The 14,000-nt window shown below is 38.0% G+C and overlaps 1 protein-coding gene and 1 long non-coding RNA gene across 2 annotated transcripts; one reads left to right on the top strand and one right to left on the bottom strand.

Moving 5' to 3' along the window:
• The first annotated feature begins 2,501 nt into the window (after positions 1-2,501).
• Positions 2,502-10,343, top strand: LOC132065236 (uncharacterized). The gene is made up of 3 exons (XM_059458525.1): positions 2,502-2,717; positions 2,805-2,964; positions 10,246-10,343. Exons 1-3 carry the CDS (start codon positions 2,502-2,504, stop codon positions 10,341-10,343), a joined length of 474 nt encoding a protein of 157 aa, XP_059314508.1.
• A 654-nt stretch (positions 10,344-10,997) lies between these two features.
• On the bottom strand, positions 10,998-13,681 carry LOC132055454 (uncharacterized). Its single transcript, XR_009414577.1, has 3 exons — positions 11,873-13,681; positions 11,294-11,462; positions 10,998-11,167 (listed from the first exon to the last, which is right to left on the bottom strand). It is a non-coding gene; the product is annotated as an uncharacterized LOC132055454 (long non-coding RNA).
• Between the last annotated feature and the right edge of the window lie 319 nt (positions 13,682-14,000).

Genomic DNA, 14,000 nt, shown 5'->3' on the forward strand with positions numbered 1-14,000 from the left:
CAACAAGGGGTGTTTAGCTTAGCTGGCTCATGTGCGTGACACTACTGTTGCATCTCTACCCCTTGAGTCCATTCCCATTATGAGCGAGTTCGCGGAGATATTCCCGACCGACCTACCAGGTATGCCACCCGATCGCGACATTGACTTCTGTATTGACTTGGACCCAGACACTCGCCCTATTTTTATTCCACCATATCGGATGACACCGGCCTAGTTGAGAGAGCTTAAGGAGTAGTTACAGGACTTATTGAGCAAGGGGTTCATTAGATCGAGTGTCTCCCCTTGGGGTTCTCCCGTGTTGCTCAGAAGAAGATGGATCTATGAGGATGTGCATTGATTATCGCCAGATGAACAAGGTTACTATTTGGAACAAATGTCCTATGCCTCGTATTGATGATTTATTTAACCAGCTTTAGGGTGCTTTAGTGTTCTCGAAGATTGACTTGCGTTCAGGCTACCACCAGCTGAGGATCAGAGCTGAGGATATTCCCAAGATAGCCTTTCAGATGAGATATGGGCATTATGAGTTTCTGGTGATGTTATTTGGGTTTACCAATGCCCTGACTGCGTTCATGATTTTGATGAATGACATCTTTATGCTATTCCTTGATTTCTTTATGATTGTGTTTATTGATGATATCTTGGTGTATTCCAAGAATAGAGAGGGGTATGAGAGCCATCTTCGCCTTTGTACTTTGGTTGTTGAAGAAGAATAGCTTGTTTGCTAAGTTTTCAAAGTGCGAGTTTTGGTTGGAGTCTGTGGTATTCTTGGGCCACGTTGTGTCTAAGGACGAGATCATGGTTGATCCTCAGAAGATTGAGGCTGTGAGGCATTGGGTGAAGACCACTAATGTGACCAAGATTCATAGTTTTGTGGGTTTGGCCAGCTACTACCGTCGATTTGTGAAGGGCTTTGCTTCTATTACTTCTTCCTTGACCAGACTGACTCATAAAGATGTTCCCTTCCAGTGGCCTAATGATTGTGAGGAGAGCTTTCAAAAGTTCAAGAATCTTTTGACTTTAGCCCCGATTCTAGGATTACCTGTGGAGGGTAAGGATTTCTGAGTTTATTGTGATGCATCCCGTGTGGTTTTAGGTCTTTGTCTTGATGCAGAAGGGTAGAGCCATAGCCTATGCTTCCCGTCAGTTGATGATCCATGAGAAGAATTACCCTACCCATGATTTGAAGTTGTTGTCCATGGTCTTTGCTTTGAAGATTTAGAGGCATCACTTGTACGGTGTCCATTGTGAGGTTTTCACCGATCACCGTAGCCTTCAGCATGTGTTTACCCATAGAGATATTAATTCCAGGCAGCGCCGATGGATAGAGCTCCTGAAGGACTATGACATATCTATTCTTTATCATCTAGGAAAAGCTAATGTGGTTGCCGATACCTTGAGTCGCAAGGCCACGGTATGGGGAGTTTAGCCCGTTTGGTTGTTTTCGAGCGTCTATTGGCCATGGAGGTTCGTATTCTCCGGCCACCGCTCGTTTGTCTTGATATTTCGTCAAAACGGAGCAGTTTTTTTGAGGCGAGATCATTGCATCGATGGGGCTGCGTCGGTTGAGGAATGCTCAGTTGAGCAAGATTCAAGATTGGGTTCTAAGAGGTAAGGCCAAGGAGGCTATGATTGATTCTGAGGGTACTTTGAGAATTAAGGGGCGCGTGTGCGTTTCTCGTGTTGGTGACTTGATTCAGTTGATTTTGACTGAGGCCCAAAGCTCTTGATATTCCATTCATCCGGGGGCGACTAACATGCGTCGTGATTTGAAAGCAAGCACTACTTGTAGGCGTCGTGAAGAGGGATATAGCCGATTTTGTGGCGAAGTGTGGTAATTGTCACAAGAAGTTAAGTATGAGCACCGGCGACCGGTGATGTGCTTGAGAGATGCCCATCTCGAGTGGAAGTGGGAGAGGATTGCCATGGATTTCGTTGTGGGTCTTCGCACTCGGGTAAGTTTGATTCGATTCGGGTGATAGGTGATCGGCTAGACTAAGTCCGCTCATTTTATTCTAGTTTAGATTTCTATCTTGCAGAAGTAGTCAAGGTGTGTTCGTGCTATTATGAGATTGCATGGGGTTCCTATTACTACCATATTTGATCGGGGTACTATCTTCACTTTCCATTTCTGGAGAGCTTTTCATGATGAGTTGGGTACCCGATTGGATCTTAGTATAGCTTTCTACCCCCAAACCGATAGGCAGTCCGAGTAGACCATTCAGGTGCTCGAGGATATGTTGAGAGCTTCGTTATAGACTTTGGTGGTCATTGGGATCAGCACTTGCCGTTGACAGAGTTTGCATACAACATTAGTTATCACTCGAGTATCGACATGGCGCCTTTTCGAGGGGGCTTTGTGCTTGTAGTAGGAGATGTAGATCCCGAGTTGGTTGGTTTGATGCGTTTGAGGTTCGACCTTGGGGGATATTCGGAGAGAGTCTCTTGAGAGAGTGAGGGTTATTCAGGCCAAGCTTTTGGTAGCTCAGAGTCTACAGAAGATGTATGCGGACCGGAAGGTCCAAGATTTAGAGTTTGTCGTTGGTAACCAAGTTCTATTGAAGATCTCACCCATGAAGAGTGTTATGAGGTTTGGGAGGAGAGGCAAGTCGAGTCCGAGGTATATTGGGCCATTTGGGATTCTTAACCGTGTGGGCGATGTTGCTTATGAGTTGGCCTTGCCGCCAGGCTTGGCAGGAGTTCATCCAATTTTCCATGTATCTATGCTGAAGAAGTGCCATGCCGATGGTACTTATATTGTTCATTGGGATTAGATATTGCTTGATGAGAATTTGACCTATAAGGAGGAGCCTATTGCGATTTTGGATAGGGAGGTTCGAAGGTTGAGGTCTAAAGAGATAGCTTCTGTGAAGGTGCAACGGAAGCATCATTTTGTTGAGGAGGCCATTTGGGAGACTGAGTCCGATATGAGTAGCCGATATCCTCAGTTGTTCGCTGATTCAGGTACATCTCCGTTCCTTTCCCTTCGTCGCTTGAGGACGAGCGATGGTTTCATTTGTATATGATGTAACGACCCGCTTAGTCGTTATAGTCTTTTCTGCACTTTTTGACCTTTCCCCGAGCTTGTTAGCTCACTTTTGACCCGAGGGAGAACATTGACATGCTTCCCGAGGTGTTTGGATTTGATTTGGGTGACTTTTTGGGAAACTCGGGCTTTAAGCGAAAAAGAGTTGACTTTTGGGTAAACGGATCTTTTTCGGAAATTCAGTGATTCTGAGAGGTCCGGATGGTCTTTTACAACTTGTTTGCATATTTGGTTCAGTTCCCAATGCACTTGGGTGCATTTCCGGACTTGGGTTGGGAGGTTGAATTTGAGGTATTGGGGGTTGACTCGGTTAACGAGACCTCCGCTGAAAATTCTGAGGCCACGAGTGCGTTCGTAGCGTGTTTTTATGTATTATGTACATCCGGTATGTGAGCAGATGGCCTCGGGAGATTATAGGAAATTTGGGTTGAGTTGTGAAAATCATGGAATATTCTGGTGCCCGCTTTGGCGGCACCGGACCGCGACTGACGGTGCGGCACATAGCGGTCACCACCGGCGAAAGCGGCCCGATGTGACGGGGGGTCCGACCACCAAGACGGTGTCAAGCGGTTGCTTGTGAAAGCCGGTGTGTCGGGCGATTAATTTCATTAAATGAAGTAGTAAAAAGCCCTAAGTCCTCTATTTATTACTATTTCGAAATGCGAGTTATTGGAGCTTTTCAAGGTGATTATTGGAGAAAATCTTGGTGGTAATTCTTTCTATCTTCCTTCCTGTTCCATGATTTCATTATCATCATAAGATTTCATTATTATGCTAGTTCACTAAGAATTCTAAAATTTAAAGAGGGTTCAATGAGTTTTTCTTCTAGGCTTTATAATCTTGATTTATTGGTTGTATTAGCTTCTTTAAGCATGGAATTGATGATTGGAATCCTTTATTTCATAATTTCTTCCTAATTGGTGGCTAATTTATGGAATTGAAAGTTAGGGTTATACCCAAATTTGGAAATTCTGCCTAGAATCCGAATTTAAGTAAATTGTTGGTTATTCTAGCTTGATATTGATGGGAATAGATCACCTAGAGCTTTAATTTCATGTTGGAACCTTTAGATTCCTAATTCCACCCTTCTAATTCATAAAACGCATTCCATAGGTTGGGGATTTGGGTCTTGAATAGAAGTAAGGTTTGATCGATGTTCTTCTTGATTCTAATTTTTTGATTCTAATATGCTTAGACTTTCTTACTCTTGAGGCTCAAAGGAAAGGGAAAGCTAAGGTGTGATTGTGGAGACCTTGTTGTTCGGCCTTCCAGGTAGGTTATGGTTTACCCTATGGTGAGACTTCGTTTAGCGAAGCATATATTTATATGATATTGTCGGAGAATGTATGTAAACCTTCATGTATGAAGTTGGGTTGGATATTGTCTTAGGTTGGGCCCTGTTGCGTGATTGGGGTTAGCAACCCCGTTGTGTTGTGACTTATCTTGTTCTATTGTTGTTGGCTCGATGCCACGTGGAGATAGTAGAAACTGCAGACTATTGATATATCTTGATTATTGACATTGAACTCATACATTGCACGCATTTTCATCCTTCATGATATATTGTTGATACATTGATGATACTTAAGGAAACACTATTATGAGCTGGGCTCAGTTGGATGAGAGTGACATTAGGACCGATGTCCGATGTTTATCTCGGAATCGTGAGGTAGCGATTGCTGAGGTTGTTGCCGGAATCGTGAGGTAGCGATTGCTGAGGTTGTTGCCAGAATCGTGAGGTACATGGACTTTGCGGGTCTCCCATGGGTTGTGCTGCTGAGATGTGATGTTTCATCATCGGAGTACATGTGTAAGGTGCATATGCATTGCATTCACACTTCATACATTATTGCATTGCATTATACTATGGCTTTTATTGTGATATTCTTGTGATGTACTTGTGATATACGGATTCGGATTGAATATATTGAGACTTGGCACATTTGGGTTTAGAGGCTATAACATAGGTGATGACGTGTACTTGGTTACTAGCTCGTGTCTGACTTATACATTGTTGATTTACCCGTTTATCTTACTTTATTGCCTTGATATATGTTAGCTAATCTTAGTCGGCCTATGATACCTACCAGTACTTGTTGTTTGTACTTACCTACACTTGCTGCATTCCTTTATGAATGCAGAGTTTCAGGTGGGTTCGACCTCTACACCCCGTGGCTGATAGTAGTTTGAGGGTTGCTGCTTAGAGTCTTTCAGGGTGAGCTCCAGGACGTTCGCCGCCTTGAAGATTCTTCCTTTATTTATGTCTTATTTGATATTCTGAGACATATTGAGACTTTTGATGTATTATTGTTAATTTGAGACATGTAGATTCTAGTTAGAGGCTCTTGTATGACTAGACAGATTTCTGGGGTGGTTTTGATGTATCTCCGCATTATCTATCTATTATTATGTCAGACTTGTGTATTTCTATCTCTTTCGCTTATTTATTTATTTATTTATGTATTATTTCATGTTCTTGAAGATTGTTGGGATAAGAGTTTGCCGACCGAGGTGAGAAAGGTAGGTGCTCGCGCGACTTAGCGAAATTGGGTCGTGACACTTCCCTTTGCAAAGAGCCTCTGAACGATGGAAGTCCACTTGAAGAATCTCGAAAAACTCCACAAAATCTCCCTTACCCGAACCATCTAGGGTTTAATTTGTGAATGAAATGGACTAAAAACGAATTGGGGAAACAAATAGCACTGTCAGCGTTTTCCGCTTCTGCGGACGCTTTCTTCGTAGTTGCGGAGAAAAGGCCGTAGATGCGGTCTTTACTTAATGTTCCAAAATGGGCAGGTGCGGGGGAAGGTCGCCACCGGCGCCAACCCCTTGCCACGATTCTCGCACGCATGGACCAAACCCACGGAGCGGGGCGCAGTGCGAGTACACCAGAGACCAGAAAATCTTGTTTTCACTAAATTTAACCCAATACTCAAAACTCATCCAAGACCTTGCGGACACAAACCAAACATGCACATCTATCGTAAAACACTCTACGAACTCGCTTGCGCACTAGTATTTCCCAAAAGAGGTCTTCTTAACCCTATGTTGACCCAAGTCAACTCCAAAAAAAAATCCACTTCCAACCAATGACCCAAAACGCCACCTGACCCCTCGGGACATGAACCAAGGACCCTACTAAGTCAAAAATCACGCTTTGAGCCTAACGAAACTATCAGAATTCATTTTCGGATGTAATAACCCAAAAGTCAACTATTGGTCAACTCTTTTTCGCTTATTCAACTTAGAAAACTCTAGAATCCTCAAAATCCACCAAGACTCGCCGGATAGCCTTAGGAACCGCACCACCCATCCCCACAAGTCATAAGCACATGAAAGAGACTTCGGGAAGAGTATTTTGGGGAAACGAGTAAAATGCTTTAAATGACCAAACATGTCGTTACATTGGGCTTGTGAAACAGAAATGAATGGTGGCCAGAGTTAGATATTCTGATGGAGGAGCTCTGTTTTGTCATAGTTTTCGACACTGTTTCAGGTGGTTTTGAAGGACGAGTTACTATGGAAGGGGTGGATATGGAGGTTTACGGTGTATGGATGGGGGTTGATGGAGAGGGGGTTGGGTTCATCGTGGCGTGAAGCAAGGTCGCCGGAGATTGGACTGTGTCCCTTTAAAATAATTTCCCGAAATATCTATAGTAAATGCATAACAATTGTATAATATGTGCATAATTAGTGAGTATATGTTGATTATACATTTATTAGAAACAAATTATACAACAATTACATTTTCTATACACATACTGTAGGGATACTTATTCTATACAACAATGATACAATTTCTATATGTATGGTACATTTTCATACATATATAGTAGTGATACATATTTTATACAACAATGATACAGTTTCTACATATGCTGGAATTAGGTTTAAAAAGGTTACGAAATGAAATTATTTTAAAAAGGCTAAAAATTTCTATTAAGCTTCTTGGGCCATTCGGTGTCAATAATTTCACCGGATGGCTATTTATGTCTGCAAATTAAGTTATACTACATAAGTTGTGTAGTATTTTCAAAATTTGTTGTAGTGTTCAGAAACTAGAGTTATGCTTTTTGGAGCATATGCTCTTTATCATTTTTGTGTTGAATAACGTGCCTGTTTTTGTGGAGTTGGATGTTTGACCACTTTTATGCTGATTTTTGAAACTATTTTCGTGTCTAACATAACTTGTGAGATATTATGATACGAAAATATAAACCTATATCGCACCTTGAAGGATAAAAATTAAAGACCACCCCGAAATAGGGGCATTTGTGCGAATGACCTCTACGCGCCTCCTTGTGGCATGCAAAAATCAGCTTCTTTAGCCTTTCCTTTGGGGCTCTATGTGGGCCCCAATCTTCTCTCTTGAGTTTAGGCTTGGAGCATGAAATATGTGTAGCACCTACCCCACTCGTCGCTATAATCCTTGGGTTCAAAGCACCTTCTCGATCTCCTTGAATCAACCTCGTCTTGGATCTCCTCAACTTTCAAAGCTTCATTCAAATCTTTTAATGGAGGTATGCCACCATGAATGCTATCATCAATGTGAATGAACTCTTGAATTATCGAAATGTAAAATTGTAGGTTTTTGAAATATCTTATGTAATTGAGTTACTGATAATTTGATCACTAACATGCTCGTTATGATTTTCAAAGTTCACTTAAATGCCTTTGAAGTTTTCAAATCAAGCCAATAGTTATAGTAATGGCTACTCTCTCTGTTCTTTTTTACTTGACTCATGTTGACTTGACATTGCTCATTAGAAAGTATTTATTAGGAGTCTATTTTACGAAATTAACTTCTTAAATCTATTTTACGAAATTAACTTCTTAAATCTATTTTACGAAATTAACTTCTTAAATATGCTTTGAAAATCTAAACTTGACTACTAATACTTTATGTTACTTAATGATAAGAGTAGTATTAAAAAATAAAATAATGAATCCCTCTTGATTTACTAAAATGAAGAAGTAAAAAAAAAAAATTAAATATAAAATACAAGTAAAAAAGAACGGAGGGACTACATTTTTAAGAAAAAGAAACTTTAATTTCCATCCTTATCCGAAAATGCAATACAACATGATTTCCTGCAAATAAGGGAGCATAGCTATAATTGAACAAAAATATTAGTGTAGACAATATAATATGGCTAGCTAGCCTCTGGAGTTGCAAATAAATTCATTTCTTTGTGATTTTTATGCTTCAACATCAAGGTTAATTTGCCTAATTGATTAGTCTTGCCAGGCAGGACTCTTCCTTCTAGGAACGGAGTGATTAATCCTTTCACCTTTTGTGCTTAATACAATTTGCATAGTTAGCTCTGTAGCCGAGATATTTTAAAATAAAATATTTGATATGCTGTTAGTAGTATTACATGGATGCTACTTTGGGGTTACTTTTCACGACCTGTAATAATTAAATATATTTGTTGTATTATTTAGGTTTAATTAGGGTGAAGGGCCGGCTCGATCAGAAGGCTAAGAAAGATAGGCTTTTGGCTTCAACCTTTTGAGAGCACCATTTTTTCTAAAAAATTATCTCACACACACACACACACACACACACACACATATATATATATATATATATATATATATATATATATATATATATATATATATATATATATATATATATTCTAATTCTCCGATTTTACTATTCTTATTATTAATAACTAGTATCTATCATGCGGCGCGCGGACAATACTTAAGAAAGATAATCATAGATAACATCATGCGTGGAAAATAGTACAAAGTACCCTTCTTTCAGTTAGCTTTTATCTTACAATGCAAGAAGCTATTTTGTCTACCACGTATTCTATGATAGAAATTTAATCATGCAAGAATCAATAATCTCGATTTATAGCGGACTATCAAAGTGTTCTTACTAATTACGACAGAAACCATAAGAATGTGAAAATGATTCCATTTGTTCTGAATAAATTCTACAATTCTAACTATAGAGTAGGTATGGAACATTACATATTACAATTACGACCATAATGAAGGTAAAATGAACATTAATCGTGGTTTCTCCTCTGTTTTAATCACTTTCTTGTTAGTTCTACACAACAAAAAACACAATTGATAAAATTTCGATCTCCAACCTCCCGTGTACTATGGTAAGCTTCCCTTTTTTTTCCGAATGTAAACTTAAGGTGGAAGTTGAACAGGAGTAGATAACAATATCGTATATTATGTGGACAGCTGCCATTTTAATCTTGAATATGTCTAGATAATATGGCAAAATACATCGAATCACACTTAAACTATATCCAAAAAGTCAAATTCACACTCCAACTAATCGGGCAACCTATTTAGCCCCTATTCTTCTTTAAACTGGAATTAATACCACCTTAAGAGGTATAAAACCACTCTCATGGTGTGAGGTGCTCCACACGCGCGCCACGTCAGCGCCATGTCAGCCCACGTCAGCCCACGTCAACGCCATGTCAACTCGCCATGTCAGCCCACGTCAGAAATATAATATATTTATACTTTTTACTTCTTTTTTTTTTAATTCACACTTGTTTTTTTTTTATTCACAAAATTAAAGTAAAAAATGATTTTTAAATTTTAATAAAAAAACTAATTTTTCATCTTCTTCTTCATTTCACCACCCGCCCCCCACTCCTCCGCCCCACCCCTCTTCTCCTCCACCTTCACGCCACCCCCACCCCTAAACCCTTCTTCTTCATTTCAGCACCACCTTCACGCCACCCCCACCTCCCAGACCCCCCTTCTTCTTCTTCATTTTTTTCATCCTAGCCATTATCTGGCAAACCAATTTTGACTAACAAATCACCAACAAACAAAAATTTCAGATTCAAAATTGGTAACCCAACTACATTTTCGATTACCCATTTTAGATTCAACATTTTCGACTACCCATTTCAGATTTAAGAATTTGAAATGGTTTCAACTTGTGAAAATAATTTGTAATTTATTGGTAATTATTTTTTGCATAATAATTCTAAGAGAAAGAAGATTAGAATGAGAGATAGGAATATGGTAGAAGATTGACCGGAAAAAATGGAAGTTTGCCGAGGAAATTTTTCTAGATAAATTTTCCGGCTACATTTGTTGATGTTGTCCCTTTATAAAAGATGAAAGGTGATCTCCTTCAGAAAAGAGGGATTTTGTGGGTTTTCATGGGCCATAGCAGTGGGTTGATCCTGTGTGGTGTGATGGAATAGGCAAAAATGGAGTTTCTGTGGTGAAGAAGCATTGCACAGAGAAAAAGGAAAGGAAAAAGAAAGAAGCAGAGGAACAAAAAAGAGCAAACAAAAGATAAGAGGGCCCACAAATAATTAAGTGCAATCAGTTATGTGATATCCCATTAAAAATAGACACGTGTACAATTTAATCAATTTTTAATATGTTTTTTTAATTTTCACTCTTGCTTAAAAAGATAAAAAAAAATTCCTCTGCCACGTCATGGATAAGGGGGTATTAATTCCAGTTTAAAGAAGAATAGGGGGTAAATAGGTCGCCCGATTAGTTGGAGTGTGAACTCGACTTTTTGGGTATAGTTTAAGTGTGATTTGATGTATTTTGCCAGATAATATAGAGTTAAATGTTACCTGAGTTGGTGACAAAAATTACATTAAACTGATTTACAATGGAAAAAAATCAATTGTTGGTATAACTTCGTCTCTGATAATTTCCCATCGAACACAGGAACTAACTAACAAAATAGCATCAGAGCACCATTTATCACAAAATAGATCCTACACATATTCGCCTTTGCACTGTGGGAACAACACACCGGATGTACTGTTCACATTTGAATGGAGAATTAAGAGGACTTAATTAAGAATTCGAAAACTCTTTTATAGAAAAGATATAAGAATACGTGTGAATTATACCTTTCATTTCACTTCCAATCCTTGCTTCAAGAATACCTCCAAAGACTCTACTAAAGAAATTTAAAATACATAATCAATCATTTAAGCTTGAGAGATTATTATCAAGTATTTAAAAAGAATCACTTATATATTTATATTAACTCTATATTACATCCTCATGTATTGTTGAAATCTTCAGTAAGAGCGTTTCCTACAACAAGCTCGTTTCTTGATGCCTCCACTTGTGAGTGCTTCAATCCTCCAACTGCAACTACAGTAAGAAAAAAGGGTAGATGCACAAAGTCATAGCTATCTTAATAAGAAAAAAAAAAAAAAAAACATAATAATTTGTTGATGCCCGTTTGAAACCCACAAAGCTAACACAATGTTCCTTTACCTCCTAGTTGAGTCCTCAACGAATGCGCTTGATCTCTCGTAGACCCCTTGACACATAAGCCCTCAAAGAATGCATTTCAATAATTGTTTCAGTTGTAAATGAGAGCCTTGACATTCTTTAGACATATCTTCATGTCGCAATTTAAACAATATATGGAGTACACATAATGCTGCCACAGAAAGTAGCATAACACTGTTCATTTTCAGATTTTATAAACCCTTTTTTCAGAAGTTTAAAGCTTGCAATGTTGCAGACACAAAGATCAGAAGTCCAAAGTTGCAATGTTAATTTCAAGAACTTTTGTCTCACGACTTAATTGAAGATCATGAGATGCTCTATCCTTCAACAAATAATCTGGGAAGGATCTTCAATGATCCAATTCAAATAGATCCGAGAAAAAATCGCTGAAGAACCTCTACACATTTATCTTTAAAATCATTTTTATAATACTTCATCTGCCCTATTCCAACTGCAACAGATATATCATGCGCATTTGAATATAAAGCTCTATCAATTTTTTTTTAATTTTTATTTTATTTTATTTATTTATTTATTTTTTGGTGAAGGGTAGAGCTCTACCAATTGGCTGATGTATTTGATCCACAAATGACAGATCGGGCCTTCATAATGCTTCAAGTCCTTAAATGGCAGATCCCAACTTACCATCGAAGAAGTGTCTTTGTGCATACACCTGAGAAAAATTTCCTTTTAGCAGTGTGTAAACCAATGCAGAAAACAATGAAGATGAGCATAGAAATAGAAAACTAAGTTATATCCATCTTTGCAATTTTATGACATTGATAGATCGAGCTCTGTACAGTATTCGATTATTATTGATATTTAGAAAATTATTAATTTAACTCCAAACATCGATCACGCTAAAATCCACCCTTTTGCAAGTTATACTCGTGCTCAAGAGTGAAGTGTATTTTCAGTGGGGCGACAACACAAAATTCTGCCCTGCCCCTTCGTTTTCATTTTCATTCAGGCATGGGTATGTCAAAGCACATTATAATTAAAAACATATCATAGTTGCAAGTTGTTGGTCATCAGTTCTGGACCGACACTATCAGATCACTGATCATGACAGAAATTGTGTATTCAGTCAGTCAATATATATCTTAATACTCAAAAAACAATAGAAGGATATATAAATATGGTTTCCAGCAGAAATATCTGTAATTACAAAAAACTCCAGCACAAACAGAGGCACACATTGCTGCCATTTTTGAGATGCAATAGAACTCCGTCACGGTCAGGAAAAGAAGGAAGATAACAGGAAGAAGAGATTGGAAAATGAGATAAGGAAAAGAAAGAGAACCTGTGACTATATGTTGAATCAAATTTTGAACAATGCAAGTTTACCCTTTTTATATATAGACAAAGTTGAAGAATGTTAATTGAATCTTTTTATTGTTTTTGTTATGGATTTTGTAGCAAAGAAAAATCCAAGAAAATTTGGAATGGATTGAGTAGAAAATACCATACAAAAAGTTTTACTGCTTTCACAGTGACAATCGAACGAAGCAATCTTAGACTTAGTGAGATACAAAAGTTAGCTCTTACCATCACCACCATCCATCATTGCTAATGAATTTACTCCAACCGGTGATTCACACCAAAAGTGAAATGCACTCAAAATTAAGACTAAACCATCATATAGAGGTCCTCTAAGCAATTCTCTGCAAGCAAAGGCTGAAATCTAAGAGAGGAATTCATAAATGAAAATAAAAAGCAAGATATACTGCACACACAATATAAAACCAACAAATACAAACACTACATTAATAGCTTTGTAAATGCGTCCCCTGTAATCCCACATGGAAAGTAATCAAACTACCAAAGGTTAACTCAAATTATACAATTGAAACAATCGTCAAGAAATTTTGTAACTCCAAATTGTTTTTGGATGACTCGGGTGCTGGATTAGGGATAGTTAGTTCTCAGAAGATGTGGGTGAACTGCTTTTCAGATAGAAACAGATGTATATTACCCATGAGTGATATATTGCAGATTTTATATTCTCATCTTTTAGGATCAATCTTATTACTACATACTAACATTTTCTATGGTATATGTAGCTGCTACTGCTTCATGACTGACCATGTCATATCTTCAAACAGTATATATATATTATTTGTGTCTCTAATAAGGGTAAAACAAATGTTTGACTGTAGAAATAGCTTGATTATTATGGGCCATTTGAAGCTATTATTGATGGAGTAAATGTTGGCCTTTAAAGCCAAAAAGGATTTAAACCATAGGTAAGTGTCGGTTGCCTTGTTAATAAAATATGGTATTTTCATTATAGTCCTCTATCTTCACAAATTCAGCTCCTTTGTTTTCTCTGATTGATAATTTGGTCAATGCTGTTGTGGGACCTTTTCTGAGTATGTATTTTAATCCTGCTATGTATTTTAATCCTGCTCATCTCTATCCACAAAATATAACAAATGAATTATTTGAAGGCACTGAACTTGCAATTTTACATGTGTATTCCCAATTCAATCTAGATCATTGTAAATCCGATGATTAGACTGACCATTTTATAAGTTTTTAAATAGTAATCTTGCAAATTGGTTTGCTAATATCCAATTCAATAAAGACCATTGTCAATTTGATGACTTCATAATTATTTTTAGACCAACATGTTTCGCACTTCTATTCAGCCAACATCCTCAGTTTCAAGTTGATAGTATGTTATCCG

The sequence above is a fragment of the Lycium ferocissimum genome, chromosome 1, assembly GCF_029784015.1.
Source record: "Lycium ferocissimum isolate CSIRO_LF1 chromosome 1, AGI_CSIRO_Lferr_CH_V1, whole genome shotgun sequence".
Taxonomy (NCBI): Eukaryota; Viridiplantae; Streptophyta; class Magnoliopsida; order Solanales; family Solanaceae; genus Lycium; species Lycium ferocissimum.